This window comes from Sander vitreus, chromosome 17 (assembly GCF_031162955.1).
Source record: "Sander vitreus isolate 19-12246 chromosome 17, sanVit1, whole genome shotgun sequence".
Lineage (NCBI taxonomy): Eukaryota > Metazoa > Chordata > Actinopteri > Perciformes > Percidae > Sander > Sander vitreus.
In genome coordinates, this window is record NC_135871.1 from 18,751,799 (window position 1) to 18,770,805 (window position 19,007).

At 40.5% G+C, this 19,007-nt stretch overlaps 1 protein-coding gene across 1 annotated transcript in view; it reads left to right on the forward strand.

Annotated features, from left to right (window-relative positions):
• Positions 1 to 19,007, forward strand: part of LOC144532682 (protocadherin-15-like) — a 240,273-nt gene that overhangs the window by 208,934 nt on the left and 12,332 nt on the right. The window contains exons 24-29 of the mRNA XM_078273587.1: positions 2,843 to 2,952; positions 4,519 to 4,659; positions 10,633 to 10,760; positions 14,514 to 14,729; positions 16,632 to 16,720; positions 17,842 to 18,018. Coding sequence (XP_078129713.1) covers positions 2,843 to 2,952; positions 4,519 to 4,659; positions 10,633 to 10,760; positions 14,514 to 14,729; positions 16,632 to 16,720; positions 17,842 to 18,018 — 861 coding nt within the window. The remainder of the gene's footprint in view (positions 1 to 2,842; positions 2,953 to 4,518; positions 4,660 to 10,632; positions 10,761 to 14,513; positions 14,730 to 16,631; positions 16,721 to 17,841; positions 18,019 to 19,007) is intronic.

A 19,007-nucleotide genomic window follows, 5' to 3' on the forward strand; every position in this document is an offset into this window, starting at 1 on the left:
CTCCGAACTTCTCCCACACACGCTGCTTTGCCTCTTTCACGGCAGAGGCTGCAGCCCTTCGGGCCCTTCAGTACCTTGCAACTGCCTCCGGAGTCGTCTGGGATAACATATCCCGGAAAGACTCCTTCTTCAGTCGGACGGCTTCCCTGACCACCGGTGTCCACCACGGTGTTCGTGGGTTACCGCCCCTTGAGGCACCTAAGACCCTAAGACCACAGCTCCTCACCGCAGCTTCAGCAATGGAAACTTTGAACATTGTCCACTCGGGTTCAATGCCCCCAGCCTCCACAGGGATGCACGAAAAGCTCCGCCGGAGGTGTGAGTTGAAAGTCTGTCGGACAGGGGCCTCCTCCAGACGTTCCCAATTTACCCGCACTACCCGTTTGGGCTTACCAGGTCTGTCCAGAGTCTTCCCCCACCCCCTGGCCCAACTCACCACCAGATGGTGATCGGTTGACAACTCCGCCCCTCTCTTCACCCGAGTGTCCAAAACATACGGCCTCAGATCAGATGAAACGATTATAAAATCGATCATTGACCTTTGGCCTAGGGTGCTCTGGTACCAAGTACACTTATGAGCATCCCTATGTTCGAACATGGTGTTCGTTATAGACAGTCCATGACTAGCACAGTCCAACAACAAACAGGCCGTTCCTCCCAATCACGCCTCTCCATGTGTCTCCATCATTACCCACGTGCGCGTTGAAGTCCCCCAGCAGAACTATGGAGTCCCCGACTGGAGCCCCATGCAGGACTCCTCTCAAGGTCTCCAAGAAGGCCGAATACTCTGAACTCTTGTTTGGTGCATATGCACAAACAACAGTCAGAGTTTTCCCCCCCCCCCACAACCCGCAGGCGTAGGGAGGTGACCCTCTCGTCCACCGGGTTAAACTCCAACGTAGCGGCGCTCAGCCGGGGGCTTGTGAGTATCCCCACACCCACCCGGCGCCTCACACCCTGGGCAACTCCGGAGAAGAAAAGAGTCCAACCCCTATCCAGGAGTATGGTTCCAGAACCAAGACTGTGCGTAGAGGTAAGCCCCACCAGATCTAACTGGTAGCGCTCCACCTCCCGCACAAGTTCCGGCTCCTTCCCCCACAGAGAGGTGACATTCCACATCCCCAGAGCCAGCCACTGCTGCCCGGGTCTGGTCCGTCGAGGCCCCTGACCTTCACTGCCACCCATGTGGCAGCGCACCCGACCCCAGCGGTTCCTCCCACAGGTGGTGGGCCCATGGGATGGAGAGATGTCCGCCACGTAGCTTTTTCGGGCTGTGCCCGGCCGGGCTCCGTGGCAAACCCGGCCACCAGACGCTCGCTGACGAGCCCTCCATCTGGGCCTGGCTCCAGACGGGGGCCCCGGGCTTCCTCCGGGCAGGGTCACTTCATCCCTTCCTCGATGTTTCATAGGATTTTTTTAACCATTCTTTGTCTGGCCCCTCACCTGAGACCACTTTGCCTTGGGAGACCCTACCAGGAGCACAACGCTCCAGACAACACAGCCCTCAGGTTCATAGGGACACACAAACCTCTCCACCACGATAAGGTGATGGTTCCCGGAGGACGACTACCCTTGGCTAATTAAAAAAAAAAACTTACTTAAGGTGCTTCTTCAGGTTGGAGGTGGAGTCATTTGAACGCTAAAAGGAGGTTGGTTGCTGACAAGCAGAGGTTGCACTGCACAGTTATATTTCGTTCTCCCTTCTCTTTCTTTAATGTGAAATGCTGTTTGAATTTCCAAGATAGAAATGCATTCCTGCCCTGGCTCTGACCGGCTCCATCTCTACCTCTATCAGTGATCACGCAAATAGCTAATTCTTTCGTTTTTATATCGGTGCTTCTGGGAAATGCATGAAATTGCAAGAGTGAATAAACTCGTAAAACAGAGATGTATCGTCACGTAATCCACTGATTTCAACAATGTAACTGTATTCTAAATACCAACTATTTAAATTGTAACTGTAACGGAATACAGTTACTCATAATTTGTATTCTGAATACGTAATGCCGGTACATGTATTCCGTTACTCCCCCACACTGCTGACTATGTAGTTAATATTGGAGTTTAAGCAGTTATGGATTATTAATTTAGTAGTCATATTTTTTCCCAAACTACACTGTGCTCCCTGAGAGGAAAATTGTTTACTTATTCATTTACCAGAGCGGATAAAGACTATGTGCTGTTTTGTTATCTGGAGACTAGAGTAAAGTTAAAGTGAACAGTAAAAGGCAAAAGGGCAAAGCAAAACAAAATCTTTGGAAAAATAAGTCGCTGTTGTTTCACACTTTATTGAGATGCTAAAATTATTATGTATAAATATGTATATCTATTCAAAGTTGATTTGAAAAATACACTACTTGACAACAAGACTCCCACTTTCACAATGAATTATTAAGAGGAAAGATAAATATTTTTACTAATAAATGGAAACATACAGAATTTAAAAACCACTAAACCTCACTTCTGGGCTAAAGCTATGCCTCTGGCAGATAGTTCTTTCAAATATATTACAAATTATTATACAAAATGGTTAAATTGTTAAACGTTTACACAATCACAGTAACTAATACTGAACACTGAAAGTCTTTCATACGCGAAGTGAGAATTTAACGATTGAAATCAATCCCGACTTAATCAGTTTGAAATTATTCCAAACATTGTGTTCTTTCTTATAATGTACGTAGATATACTGTTGCTTCTATGACAACCTTTGTATTCATCTTAATCCTGTTTATGTACATGTTACTGCTGTACTGTGCATGTGATATTGGAATATGCAGCTTAATTGACCAACTCTTAATACCGTCTGTCTTATGATCTGTGTTTTATGTTTTTTTTCCAGGTTTCCTCTAGTTAGTGAGCTGGCTCCATTTGGCACACTGGTGGGGACTATTCTCGCTGCTGCTATCAATCAAACCATCTTCTACTCCATTGTGGCAGGAAATGAACTAGGTATGTGCTACAGATCATATACCATACAGTCAATTAAGCCTATCATTTTAATACAATATTTTGTTTCCCAACACTCCTACCAAACACCTCCTACAACTGGCTCTGTGTTTGAAGTACAACGACCCTCTTGTTCCTGTTCTTTATTTGTGTTTATACATAAAGCAAACAAATGTCCAAAAACCATATTTTCATCACAGTAAATAAAACTGCTGAATAAGATGTGTTTATAGTTACTAACATCAAAAGGTGTGCAATCAGATTTTAAAATACTCCTGAAAAAGCTGAAAAAGATTATTTTAAAAGTTGCAGGATGAACGTCATAGCCAGAGGTACTGTTTGTCCTGTCTTTTTCTAGAAGTAGACAATTTTGGCAGGTAACACTTTACTTGAAGGTATCTACATAAGAGTGACACTGTCATGACACATGAACCCTAACCGGTTTTAAAGTGTTTTAATCACACCAGTGGTCCTCTTGTGCCCGTGCCTGTGCCTGTGCCCCTCGGCAGATAATGACAGAAGCGTTATGTCATTAACGTGTATGACTTGTTTATAATGTGTATGACACGTTCATGACAGTGTCATGTCACTCTTATGTAGATACCTTCAAGTAAAGTGTAACCTTTTGGCATAATAGCCGCAGTAGACTGCTTTTCACACTGAAATTCTGAAGAGCATAATTACACCCTGGGAGAGAGCGAGAACACCAGACAGGTGTGAGGTTAGGTTAGCTGTTTAAGACAAAAGTAGGAGATGTACCTGTGAGCTGGAGAGAGCCAAAGGAGTAGTAGGAAGCTGTCACCTCTTCCCACCATGCACCTCAAGTGCTCCTGTAGTGGTCTGTGTCATGTGAAAAACATGAGCTAGAGTCACTTTTCCTTAGATGCTCCTGGAAATCGCAGACTCAAGACATAATAAGAGTGGTATAAATCTGCCCCCAGGCCCCTTGAAGTAATATTCTCAGGAAAAACAAAAGCATTTTGAAGCTTGGCCTTTTTTACATAGCCACATGGGCGTTAGAGTCTGGCCATGCCATTGAAAGGAGGAAAAACAGCCAAATGTATTTCTGTCATATTTCCTTTATCAGTGCTCCAATTAAACATTATTCATTTCAACGTCATTTAACAAAAAACATTTTTAAACTCCACCATTTATGCAGCCTCCATTAGAATGCATGCAGTTTTTGTGTGATTCCGATACAGCTCTTTTTCTTCAGTGCTGCCACTATAGCTTGTTATTTAGTTTTTGTTTAGAAAATGTGTAAAGATTTACAACTGCATTGGCATATTGTTGCAAGTTCTTTGTGTAAAGATTCTAAAAAGGCTCAATTGAGTTCTACACTTAAGACTAATTTGCTACAAAGAGAAAAGAGCCTGTGAAGGAGTATAAATGCATTCAGTAGTTACATGTGTAGTGCCAAGAGTGCAAACAAAGCCAAGCAATATAGCTCTGATCAGAACACTATGTAGTAGAAAAACTATGTGCTTCCATCCATTCTATCTGTTACTTATGTCTTAGTTTTGTCTTATTTCCACTCACTTCATGTGCACTGATTTTGTTTGTTTTTAGGTCATTTTCAGGTGAACAACAGGACAGGCGTCATCTCCACAGCTAAACCTCTGGATTATGAAAATGTTACCAGCTATGTCCTCCGGGTCCAGGCGGACTCTATGTTGGTTGTCATGTCCAACCTGCGTGTGCCTTCTAAAAGTAAGACATAGCATCCAATAAATGGGTGAAGGTGGAGGTTGTGTTGTGGTGTGTTGTAGGAAAGCAGGCATGGCATTCTGTTTCATGTGATTCCAGGTGTTGCATTTATATTTAAGAAATATTAAATAATTTATAATTCCTCACTGTGACAGATTATGGTTAAATACAATTCTATCACACCCTATTTTTTCACGTTTACCGTAGTTATGTCACGTTTATTTAGAATGATGTATTCATTGTGTGTATATTATTATTATTATTATTATTATTATTATTATTATAATACACTTTATACACATTACAGCTATGTGTGCTACCTACACTAGACATTAGGCTGCAGTTTTGGTTTTGCAGATTTTATGCTTTATGAACTGTTGCCTTTCTTCACGGCACTGATCCATTTGTATAATTGGTGGCAGATTTGCTGCAGCCTGTGATTGGTTGTTTAGTGTGACACTCCATTAACATCCAACATAGAGCTGATTTTTAATTTGGTGGTTTTCCTACTCTGCTTGTTTGTCTGACCACTATGGCATCTTTATACATTCAGGCTAAGATGAGATGTCATATCATTTGATATATGTTGCAGTGCCAGCAGGTATTTTTTATTAATTTGTGGAATTACTCAATGCTTTTAAATAGGGCTGTCAATCAATTAAAAAATTGAATCTAATTAATTACATACTCTGTGATTAATTAGTTCGCAAATTAATCGCATACATAATTAACGGTGCCTGAACCGATACTTTTTAAGAAGGTAAAAAAAGAAAAGAAAAAAAAAGGGTACTAAACAACAGTTGGTGACATTAAAGAACGGCTTGTTTATTGCTTAGGCCATGTGGTCAAAATGAAATGATTTAATAATAATGTATAACAATAACAATAACTAATTTCAGTAGTAAATTGCTGTTGAACCATCAGATGGGAAAAGGACATTTACAATAACTTCAAATGCACCATGAGGCTGTAGTTTACCAGTTTCATTGAACGCACCGTCTGTGTTGTTTCTCCGACGGCAGCTACAGATTGTTACATACCGGTGTTGAATCCTCAACAGTGAAATACAGTCAAACTTTACACCGTTTAGCGTTAGCTGTCAGCATTTTAACCGTGTTTAATCCAGCTACTAGCTAGCGGTAGGCTAACGTTAGCTGCTGTCGAGTATAGTGTTAACTAGCGTCATGTGCAGCGATGTTTGTGTTTCAGAGCATCAGAGAGAAGCGCAGACATATCAGTGGCACCAGATTTCGGTAGCCAGGGTTGGCAGGAAGAAGATTTTTACAAGTAAATGTTCCAATTAATAATCCAGGCAGAACATTCTCGTCTCCCTCCTTCATTTTACAGTCCAATGGTGGCTAGAATGGCTCCGGGTCAAACGTCAATATGGAATGGATTAATCTGCGTTATTTTGACAGCCCTACTTTTAAAATATGGTTAATATTTGATCACCCTCCCTTCCACCTGCAGGGCACAAGCTCTGTGTAGAACTGTCACTGCTAGACTAGTCTTGCTTTGCCAGACCTTCCTCCACAGCGCTGCGAAGGAGGGTCTGGCGAGTCCACACAGCATTCCAGGATGGTTTATTGGCATTTCTTTAAACTAATCGCAATCGTCATGGGCAGCGCTAAGCGCCAGACAGAGCCACGGTGACGCTGCAAAATAGCCTCTGGAAGGAACTTGTTTTGGTGGAACATGTGTATGTTCAAAAGATGTTTTAGTCGTGCAACAGAAGACTCAGATTGGACAGATAGTCAAGCTAGCTGTCTGGATTTACCCTACAGAGATCTGAGGAGCAGTTAACCATAGTTCTCATAAATCAGCCAGAGTTTAAAATTCCAACACAAAGAAAGCAGAAGGTAATGGACAACCGGCCGAAATGAGGGACATCCGGTTGAATTTCTGGTGGCACCGGAGCAATTCCAGAAGTGGAACGTCATGGATATAGACTACTGCTAGACTGATATGACGTGTTGAATATAAACATGTAGAAATATGTAATACATGCATTGACAGATTGGACTTTCATCTGTCAGTCATAGTGACTATTAAAAATAATCTTAAAAATAAAAAATCCCTACCTTAAAAGCAGCATATCATAAATCCTTAAAAATGTTATTTCCAAATATAATGCAAGGGTCTAACGAGCAGAAATAGCCCATTTGTTTTAATTTAGCCAAATCTCCCCCAAAACGAGGGTGGGTGACAAAACATTAATCATTGCAAATTCTCAGTTAATGCAATCTGTGTGTTTCCATTCCAAAGTCCTCAGTGTGCTTGAAACAAGCTAGATCGTACAACATGCCGGAAGCGGGACTAAAAGCCTGCTGTCACAGCCTCTTTCTGGCTGCATCCCACTGCCTCCCCGGCATCTCTCCAAGAATTCAATGTCTTTTGCGTGTCTTTGTAGTCTGGGCACGATGAGTTGAATATTTTCTTTCCTAAAAGGCATTCATGATGTTGCTAGAGCAAGAGAGAAGTTAAAACTTACCTTTCCTCATACCTGGCCAATTGCTACGTAAAGTGGGCATGATTGTCAGATTTTCTGTTTCAGAAAGTTACATAAATTGTCAGACATACACACGGTCACAAAGGAGGTTGGAGGCGCTGTTTGATCATCTGAGAAGCACTTTGTTTGAAGCATACTGAGACCTTCAGACTGCACTCTCTTGGATGGCTATGCTTCAGCTGCAACATCATTAGGCATGTTTGTGGTCAGTTAACTGACGAAAGTCTTGTGAAATGATGGATGAGGTGCTAACAACAAATAGCTCACTCTTGATCCGTTTGAGCTACCAATGAATAATCAATGACCTATTCCACCTGCCTATTTCTCGCACCGTCTGTCTCTCACATACTAATGACGGCAATTACAAGGACACAATACTCAGGCAAACACACACTGTGATAGGTGTAAAGTAGAAGACTCTCACGAGAGAAAGAGCTTCCCTGACAGAGTGTATAGAACATTTCTTATCTCACTTTTCTCACTTGTATTACTGTACTGCAGATCAGGACTCCATGAGGGAATATCTTTCATCTCTTCATTAAGTTTAAATTATCTGAGCATTACTGGACCGATTGTCAGACAGATTTCTCTTATTCCTGTTAAGACCACTGCACTGCATATGTACACACATGGCCCATTTGCACACATGCATACAAACTGATTTTCATACAGTATGTACATGCACACATGTAAAAATAATAGGGCTGTCAAACGATTAAATTTTCTTAATTGCGATTAATCGTTGAATTTCTATAGTTAATCGCGATTAATCGCATATTTTATCACATTATTAAAATTATATTATTTTGCATTTCAGAACTGTTTTTAAGTACATATTAACAATGGAAAGCAATTCTTACCAGTGTATCTTGATTGGGAATTAAATGAATGCTTGAATACTTGAATTTAAGATTTCTATTTGTTTATTATATATTTAATCTAGTCACACATTTGAATCTAGAGTCAATATTAGGGTTGGGTATTGGTTGGTTTGGATACCGGTGCTAGAGCGGTACTTTTAAAACGGTACCAGTGCCTGAACTGATGCTTTTTAAGAAAGTAAAAAAAAATGAAGGGTACTAAACAGTTGGCAACATTAAAGAACGGCTTGTTTATTGCTAAGGCCATATCGTCAAAATTAAATGTTTAATAATAATGTAATCACTATAACAATAACTTATTTCACTAGTAAATAGCTGTTGAATGACAAAAACAACCACCAGATGGGAAAACGGCATTTAACAACAACTTTGAATGCACCATGAGGCTGTAAATTACCAGTTTCATTGAACGCACCGTCTGTGTTTTTCCGACAACGGCAGCTGCAGACTGCTACATCCTGGTGTCACACTTTACACTGTTTAGCGTTAGCTTTCAGCATTTTAACCGTGTTTAATCCAGCTACTAGCTAGCGGTAGGCTAACGTTAGCTGCTGTTGAGTATAGTGTTAACTAGCGTCACATGCAGCAATGTTTCTGTTTCCTGTAACGTCTGTTTCAGAGCATCAGAGAGAAGTGCAGACATATCAGTGGCACCAGAATGAGGCACCGAAATCCGCGTTGCTATTCCTGCAGCAGCAGGATGTGTTACGAGGAAATACGGCAAAATATTAGCCTGTTATGCACGACGCAAAGCCGAGTGAAGTGAAAATAAATTGATAAATGGCGGCATGCAATTAATACGATTAAAAAAAATTAACGCATTATGCTCAGCCCTTAATCGCATCGCGAATAACGCATTAATGCTGACAGCCCTAAAAAATAATAATGAACTCTTGGGGACACTCAAGCTTACTCTCCTCTTAATGGGCCGGTTTCTGTCATGCATCTTAGGAGATCAGGGAGGGGGCTTGTATGCATGTGGTTTTATACTGATACTCCAAGGATGGAATATGCACTTTCCACAGAGAGAGGGAAGACAGAGAAACTCTGCCGATCTCTTTTCCGTCCCCTGGAGTCCTCCCTCTGTGCCTCACACTCCAGCTTTTGTGCCTTTAATTTGATGCGCTGTGTTTTTGTTTGTCCAATTCCCCTGGTGCATTCTTAGCTTTAATGCCACATGGCTTTCGATTTTTGCATGCCGCCAGACGAAAAATGGTCCTTGACACTGCATATTTTTTACAAAAACTGCAGTGTTGTAAGATGTTTTATGCTGTGCACATTTATGCTGTTCATTGCATAGGTGTAACTGTGACTGATTAGGGGGACACATTTTTATACTCAGTATATGTGTTTTCCTTTTAAAGGGACAGGATGAATATTTTACAAGCCTCACAAAAAGGGCAATTAACCAGCAAATTCATTATTAATATACCAAATTGTCTGCCTCCTTTCCCCTCACAGTTTTTCTTCTAACTCCTCTGCGGCTTGATTATTGGCTGCCCTTCAAAATATTATTTCCAATTAATGTGCAAATTGCTTGCCTGTTAAACCTACATAGCCTTTTATTGTTTGTCACAATAAATGATGCGAGGTAGACCTCACTTAAAAATAATGGCTTAGAAGGCAAGATTTCGTCATAATCTTTATTATTTCACAGAGCCATATTTTACTTAAATTGTGAGGGTTATCAGTAATTGGTTAGTGAACATAATGCAAACTGGCTCAGTTGTTTTCCTGATCTACTTATCGGGGACAGTGAGAGAGAAGTCATCAACACATTTCAGACTCAGTTTTTCTCGATTACCAATATTCGCTGTAATCAAAATATTAACCTCCTCATTATTGACTCAAAGTTGTCCGCTTCAACAAAATAGCTCCTCACACTACTTCATTAGAAAGTTAGGAGCATTTTTCACTTTCCAGCATGCAATCACAAATCCCTTCAAATAGTCATTGCAGTGCAGCTGAGAATTTCTACTGAATAAAGAGGGGTTTTCCTAAATTCAATCAGTCCACTTTTGGTCAAAATGAAACCAAGCTTTTCTGTTTACAGTGAATATTCCAACATTTTCCCAAACCACCCATCCACATTAAACTTGGTGACATTTAGCCAGCGAGATCTTATTTGAAAACATACTGTGATGTTTTCAGTGATCACTGACTGGCAACATATTCTGGAAAATGATTTCAAGCTCTCTTTTGAAGTTATGGACCAGCTGATGACCATGAAAAAATTATATTGACGTGACCATTTTGAGGCTAAATTATGCAAAATTTGATCAACGCCAGTTCGGATGACTTCAGAGATGTGTTTATTCAACAGCTAGTGGCCGTTACAATATAAACTTTCTGGCCTTGTCTGTCCCAATTCTTATTTTGTGAGGGTGCAGCAAACCTTGGTTATTATATGATTGAATAGGTACAGTACATTGAAGTACACAAACTGGAGTTAGTTGTTTTTTGTTTGTCATGAACTGAAGTGTCATTGGTCTTATAATATGCTAGATATACATACTACATCTGTATTTATAAGTGAATGACTTCCACAGGATTTGAATGCATTCTGGTGTCATTTGCTTTTTGCAGCTAACACAGCCAAGGTGTTCATTGAGGTGCTGGATGAGAATGACCACCCTCCCGTCTTCTCCAGGAAGCTCTACATAGGTGGCGTGACAGAAGACAGCAAGATCTTCAGCTCTGTGCTCAAGATAGTGGTAAGAAAACATCAGCTCTGGTCTTCGTTTTGTCGGTTTGTGCCTGATTCTGCTCCCACCTTTTCAACACTTACCCTGCAGCCATGGTGGGAGAATTCATCTGATCTGTTCTCTGCAGCACAGTTTCATCTCTTCCCCCTATCGCTCGCTACATCTCTTCCTCAATTTCTCTCTCCCGACTGCCTTCTCCAAAACAGGTGGGATCAGAGTGAGCTGAGCGGTGTAATCCCAGTATGTTCACAGAGGCATGGCTGGACATCCTGTCTGTTTATCAGCCTGCTCTGCCAAGGTTTCACTTTGTCAACCTGTATTACTGTATGTCTCTCTTCTGTATGCGTGGATGAGTGTGTACTTAGGCTTGTGTTTGTGTACAAAATCCTTCATGAACCAGTGTCTTTAATGCCTACCTTGAATGCTAGCACTACAGCTGACACAGTCATGCATGTATGTGTGAATGTACAATATGTAATGACAACAGATTTGTTGGGATTATTTTTCTAGTTTTTCTTCATAGTGTGTCTCATTTGTAATTGAAGTATGCAGTATTTAAATACTGAAATGTAATTTCCACTAGGGATGCGGCAGACATGTCCTCCTCCCACTTTTAAAATCCTGTTTTTGTCCCCCTCACCTTTATTGTGTCAGGTTGATTTGAATACTGAAGTCTCTGAATTCTCCAACTGTCCAGCCCTTAAAGCCTGTTTCATAAACAATTTACATCGTGATTAACCCAAACATCTCTGCTTTAATGTCAGTGAAAATGCTTTCAGCTTGACTTTGCCACCACAGTAATGGCGGTGGCACTAGAGAGCACAACACATACTGTACATCAGCTGGTGGTTTTTTTTTAGCTTTTTTTTTTTTTAATACTCAACACAACTTTAGCCTGACCAAGGTTGAGCTGTATCTTTGATGTGATGCTATCAGTGCCCATAATCAGGACTTCTGTTTTGCTGCAATTCAGCTGAAGTAAATTGATGGCTATCTAAACTTTAATATCAGTCTTGTAGGACAGCTAACCTCTAGCTTGAGTATTATGCAACTTAACGATATAAATTTGCCCAAGTGGAGATATATAAATGGATATAAGGCTGTGTTTATTACTCATCTGTTTGATGCAGTTTAAGCAAACTCTGTGTCATTTGCGTATTGGGTTCAAGACTTTTAGGCTGGATAAGAATGCTCAAAAAACATTTTGAATGTGTGTCACTCATTTGTGGTCACAACACAGCACAGACCAACAATATATTTATAGTGTATTATGGGTTTCACTAACACCTTTTCAAATATTTTTGCAGTGAAAGGAAACTTCATTGGGAGGAACTGTAGCCAGTTTAAAATAAGCTGGCACCTAGGCAGAAACATGGGAGCTATTTTCAGTATAATGGACACTGGAGAATGTTTAAGAACAGAAGAACGTGTAATATCTCGCAGGCAAGTTGAGGAGTACAAAGGTCATGTAGGGAGATTCATAAAAGGTATTTCAGACCTTCCGGCAGGTGTGAAATGTGTTGCTGTCTAAAAGCAAAAAGATGGTAATACCAGGGGAAGCCGGGGATTATATTTATTTTATTAATGGCCTCAAATAAAACTCTGGGGTTGTTTTTTTTCTGCAGGAAATGAGCTTATCCTTAAAAAACAAACAAAAAAAACTCATAGGACACATTCCTCAAGGACTTGGTAAAGCCATGTGAATCATTATTTGCTGCATTTGACATCTCTAAACATGGGGTTAGCGCACGTTAAGAGATGCAGGCATTATGGGAGATACATAATCATCTAAACACATTTACACCTGCAGAAAATTTCAAAAAAGTTAGTGTTATTTGAACATTAACTCAATAGCTCATTACATCACTACATTATAAGACAATTATGTATGTATGTATATATATATATATTTTTTTTTTATTATTTTTTTTTATTCTAGCTAATTCAGATGGTTATGAGTTATGTGTATGAAGTTGTTGACTTTACTGTCTCATTCATGATCCCATATTGTCATGGGCCACTGGAGAGAGAGAGGAGGGTCATTGCAGCTTTTTGATAAGGAATGCAGAGCAAAATCATCTTTTTTTGAATCATGTACGATGAAGAGGATTTGAAAATGTCTGGTTAACCATGGTCTTTGCCCAAGACCTCTTAATATGTAAAAACCCATTTTGTGTAGGCTCATGTTCTGATACCACTGAATAGATCAACATCGACATCAACACAGTGCAGCGGCTTCAACCACTCAACCAGTTCAGAATCCCTTTCCTCTCTTTCCTTTTACTTGGAATAGACACCCAAGTGTAGAATTTTGGGTCAAGTGCTATCTATAATTTCCCCGGAGCCGAGCCTTCTTTGGAGTATGGCTAGAGTGTAGCGTTTGTACTTGACTTCATTAGTAATGAAGCTGATTACCCCTTTCTCTGGAGCTAATCATGAGTAATATCGTCAACATTTGACATACTGTGACACTAGCTGCTAAAGTCTAATTTAAATGGTTTGGAAAGATTAAGTGGAAATTATTTCATTAACAAGGTAAAAGTGTGCTGTTGAGAAAAAAAGGTCTGATTGCGTGATTACTCGCAGCTCCTTGTGACACTGTCTTGATACTACTTGACATATGTTTTCCCCTTGATGTTTTATGCCCACGCCATAGTCCACAACAACTTTTAAAAGGTGTGCCCTACATAAATGATGCTGGTACATATATTTGGTAAATATGTCTTTACCCAATGAGGATATCTCTCTGCTGATGTATGCAGCCCTTTCATTGGGACCTTGCTCCCCCCTTTCCTATCTCTTCCAATAACTGGAGAAAAAAAAGAGATTGCTCCTATTTATCAGTGTCACTTGCTACAGACAAGCACTCCGAAAATTGATGCCTGTGTGAGCTCAGCGGCCAGTCGGAATGTGTGCCTCCGAGGTTGATGGGAGAATTCTGTGGTTTTGCTAACAATGACACAGATCATTTTCTTGTTTTGATTTAAGAAATGGTATTTCTTTTTTAAAGTCAACTACAATGTAATAGATTTCCCAAAATTTAAAGCAGCTATAATTTATGTTTTCACAATAGCAATGTATCAAATGACAATGTTTAATAGTGGGACATCACTTAAAGCTGCCCTCTTTCACCTCTTGTTTGAGTTTGCTGTGTTCAACTAATTGTTAATAAAAATAATTGCCTGTCAGTGGTTTCCACTACAGCCAGCTGTAGTAATGGTTGTCCATCAATGGTTTTGACATCATTAGATAACATTACTTAACATCATGGCAACAAATCATGGCACTAAAAACAATGCTGCCCTCAAGAAGAAGAAAAAAGTTATATAACCAGACAGCTCTGATGGTCTGTTGTCTGGAAAATGATTGTGTGATAAATAACAGCAAGATTGATGCACCGCAAGGGGAGTCGCACAAGAACCCCCTGTGTTTTCTGTTCAGACTTTTAAGCATATTGCTTGTATGGCCCATTTCACTGATGTCACAGCAGCTGTTTCAAATCCTCAAAGGCTATATATATGTCCTGTGATATCCCAGATCGGGAAGTGCCCAGAACTGCAATATGCTTAGAACTATACAGCCACTATTATGGTCAAGAGCTAAAGCAATGATTGGTGAATGCTGGCTCAAGCCAAATTGAAATCTCAAATTAGTCCTTTTCTTTCCATAACACATTGTTTTCGCTTATTCTTATTGATTTGAGTATAATACATTGTTTTTTCCTGTCTAACTTTGTAAGTGGGTGCTACATGTGTGTTACAGGCCACTGATAAGGACACTGGTAATTACAGTGCGATGGCATACCGCCTGATTATTCCGCCCACACCAGAGGGCCAGGACAGCTTTGTCATCGAGACCTACACGGGTATTATCAAGTCGGCCATTATGTTTCGAAATATGCGCAGGTCCTACTTCAGCTTTGAAGTTATTGCCACAGACAACTATGGAAAAGGTCTCAGCAGCAGGGCAGACGTGGTGGTGAGTATCCAGTATGGTGCCTTGTATAGTATATATGTATGTTTCTACTGATCAATATACTGCACGTGTACTGGTCCGGTGCACACTGGTGAACAATCTGTGTTAGTCCTTGACTTACATGTCACCTGCACACCAGTGGTATATTGATTGCATGTTGTATGAGAAGAGTCCTTTGAAATATGGAGTTGGTTTGCAATGTCACCTGTCTATAATGTATTGATACTAGAGAGTCTTATCAGAGGGGCATCCCACCCATTGTACACATCAAAGTCAATTTAGTAGTCATTGGGGAGTGCTTCACATCCTGTGAAAAGTGTTGAGTAAGGTCTTTTATGGCTCTGGAGGAGCTTTGTCAAGTCGGAGATCAAGTGACATCAGTTTAGTAAACTTTTGGGATATTTAAAGCAAATGTTTTTTGACATTTGGGGGCAATAGGCTTTTTCGCTTTCTGGCAGAGTTAGATGAGAAGATTAATACTGCTCTCATGTCTGATAGTGGCATCAATCTTTTCATTTAACTCTCCACCAGAAAGAAAAAAAGGTTCCCAAGATGTCAAATTATTGTTTTATAGAAAGTATGCAATATAAACTGTGTGTGTTGAGTTTGAAAGACTAGGTAGAGAGGGTCTAACAAAAGACACTTTCAATTTGTATTATGAGAAGTGTGGCTCCAGTGTTTTAGAGCTTGTCCCTTACGAGCGAGTGAAGTATGAAAGTCAGGATATCTTGGCCTCTGCTGCAATAAATTTGACCATTCTATTTTCTCTCTTTTAAGTCCCGCTAATTTATGGAAGTGCAATATTAAATCACTGATGTTCAATAATAATTCAGTCAGTATATCAAAAGATGCCTGTCATGAAGAACTCCGTTTTCCTTTATACTAATTTGTTCATTATGAGCCTCAATGATGCTTTTTTTGTTTTTGTTTACTCAGTGCTAAATGTTTTGGTTCCAGTCTATTGCATTATTCACAGTAGGCACAGGACACACAACATAGCTGTTGATCCAATTAGTCTCAATAGCAATGTGTATTCACTTTGTACACATTACATGCATCTGTGAGGTGGCATGTGGGGACATGGTTGTGTGTGTCTGTTGTCTTGGATGCAGTTGTTGTTGCTGTTGGTGCTCTGGAGTCCACTAAATGTACCGTAGCTGTGTGTGTGTGTGTGTGTGTGTGTGTGTGTGTGTGTGTGTGTGTGTGTGTGTGTGTGTGTGTGTGTGTGTGTGTGCACGCGTGTGTGTGTTTGTGCGTGTGTGTGTGTGTGTGTGTGTGTGTGTGTGTGTGTGTGTGTGTGTGTGTGTGTGTGTGTGTGTGTGTGTGTGTGTGTGTGTGTGTGTGTCTGTCTGTGTCTGTGTGCCTTTTGTCTCTGTGTGCATTTCTTTTTCCCAATAATTTCCCCACGCATATGCTGTGATTGGGCTCAGGCAGCTTTGCCCCCAATTCGATGCTTATCTTTCCTGACTGTGGGAAGGCTTCTTTTTTGTTTCAGTGAAATATGCCTGGCTAACAAGCCTCTAACGAGACAGAAGGAGGGTTTGGGACATTGCCTGGATATGAGAGAGCAGCAAGTGCGTAACCATGGTGCTCATTCATTTTCAAGGGGAAACCTAATTTCACAGGAGCCGCATGAGAGATTTGGCTTCCGAGCACAGAGGCTGTTGCCTATACAGTTAACTGCGGCATCAGAATTAAGTCCTATTTGCCGCATGGAACCAATGCAAGTAGGCAATTAGAAGGTCTTGTTTGGTCCACCAATAGAAGCTCCAACAGAGTCGACCAAACTCACATTAGAACATATGCAATGTACTGGCTTATTTGCTATTTACCTCTATTTTCTGATGTCTGTTTTACCTCTTGCTCCATTATTTATCTCTTTCCCTCTACCCTACTCTCACTCAGGTTTCCGTGGTCAACGCATTGGACATGCAAATTGTTGTGTCTACTGTCCCACCTTCTTTAGTGGAAGCGAATAGGGAGCAGCTCATTAGGTAAGAAAGCTTTTGAAACATGAAACAAACCAAATTACCCTATTTAATGAGAAGAAACCAATACCGGTGTTTGCACAATTCTAGGTGTACATTTTTGTGTTAATATTAATATAGACAGAAAATACTTTTCAACAGACCTCATCTCACTCTCATCCATGCAACATATTATTTTCAGTACGTTTCCTTGCCCTCTAATATTTCTTTTGTTAATTGATCTTAGGAAGAATTGTCACTGGAAAACTAATTTCATCGTTTTGTACCGTGCTATGATATGAGGTGAACTTGGTTCAATGTGGAACCTTCTTTTGCATATAAAATATTTTTTGTAGGCCTGGAGTGACGTGTATGATTTAGCTGTGCCAAACAACTGTTGAAAATAAACTGGAACTAATAAGAAATTAATGTTACGTACAACTTGTCTGTTGTTGTTCAATAACCATTGACCAATTGACTAAGGTCATGGATTAGCCAAAGACAGTTGAGTCTATCCTCTAGAGTCTTTTTTCCTGGTCCAAATTAATTAATGATAGAGATTCATGAAACTTTTTGCAGCTCTTGGGGCACTGTGTTTAGTTTAATTAGTCAATCTGAAAGGCAAATGGGTGTTAATAGTTGTTTTTCAAGAGCTTGCTGTCTCTCTCCCACACAAGTGACACTGCTCTTTAGGCTGAAAACCACACACATTAGTCATGTTAAGCTCTTTGCAGTGATGACATTTGAGAGGGCTCCGATTTTGCACAGTGCTGGTGATAATCCAGGGCCATTTTACCTGAGTGCTCAAACTGTTTATCCACCTTGGCAAAGGCAGACAGAAAGGATTTTCATTATTGGCTGTAATTTGAGGTGTGGATTCCTCGATGCCTGAAAAGGCTTATCAAAACCTTGCTTTGCCAAGAGCCCAGTGTGGAGAAGCAAAATGCAGCCCAATGGGATGGTCATTGCCAGAATGGAGTACTTAAAATTGGTGGATGTCATATTGCTTTGGGCACAGAGGTGCCAAAATGGTTTGTACTACTGAGATTTTTGCTTATATAATTCTGGGCATTACCTGATTTTTTGGTATTTACGGCGTTATTTCTTTCTATATATAAGTTTGTCTTGTGGTTTTGTGTTCATTTCAGTATTCTGGAGCGCCACATCCAGGACCAGATTCCAGGTGCCAAGGTGATTGTAGAGTCAATCGGGCCACGTCGTCATGGCGATGGCTTTGAACTAGAGGACTACAGTAAGTCGGACCTAATGGTGTACGCCATTGACCCGCTCACCAACAGGGCCATCTCGCCCAAGGAGCTCTTCAAGTGAGTGGGTGAATTTATCACAGAATAACAAGAACAGTCCATCATTTGGTTTAAATTGATGTCCTAATGTCCCTGCTGTGCTGCATGTCTTCCCTGCAGTCTCTCTTGTGAGCAGGCTCCCCGTGGCTTCCTCATCTACAGTGTCTCCGTTTTTTCATTACTTTTACTTTCTTTAAAATATATGATTATCCTTCAGGAGCACCTCATATTTCACGTCAGAGCAGATATAGGAAGAAAAAAAAAAGGGGGGGTGAAGAAGGCAGTATTTCCATCAGTCCATTCAACCGGTCAAAGGGCCTGGAGATATACAAGCAATACATTGAATTCCTTTTGTTTGGGCCATGTTCACATGCTATTAAAGCAACCTAAAAAATGCTTACAAGAGACTTTTTCATCCTTTCAGAAGAAAAAAGACCTTTGCTGGCACCTGAGGACAATCTTACCTTTCTCATATTTCTTAGCACCTCTGTAAAACCGATCAGACATCAATCTTAAAAAGGCAACACCATTAGAGCATGGGAGTTGCCAATCAATATGAAACACCCCCTTCTGAGTTGTCCCCTTCTACAAATTTGCTCTCCTGCTTGTCTTACATTGAGCTATCTGACACAATCGTCTGTCTTTATTTCTCCTTATCAATGGTTACTGCTAATTCTGATTTGTGTGTGGCCCCTAAGAACCCCCTTCTCTTTGTGACAATTTCAGTTCATTTGGAAATGCTCCACTCAAATGACATTTAGAAGTGCTTTGTGTATGTACTGAATTAATCTATATACATTATCTCAGTGCCCTTGAACATCAAAGGAGTGCCTCAACTATTTTTTAAGTGGGGAATAGAGCTTGAAGCCATTGGAAGTGTGGCACTGGTGTCATAAGAACAGCTTTTTTGTTTAACCAAAACTAGTGACCATCTCCGTTATCGCAAGTGGCAGCTTTGAAGAGAGCAAAGCTAATTTTAAAAGAGGCTTGCTACATCCTTGCTTTAATGT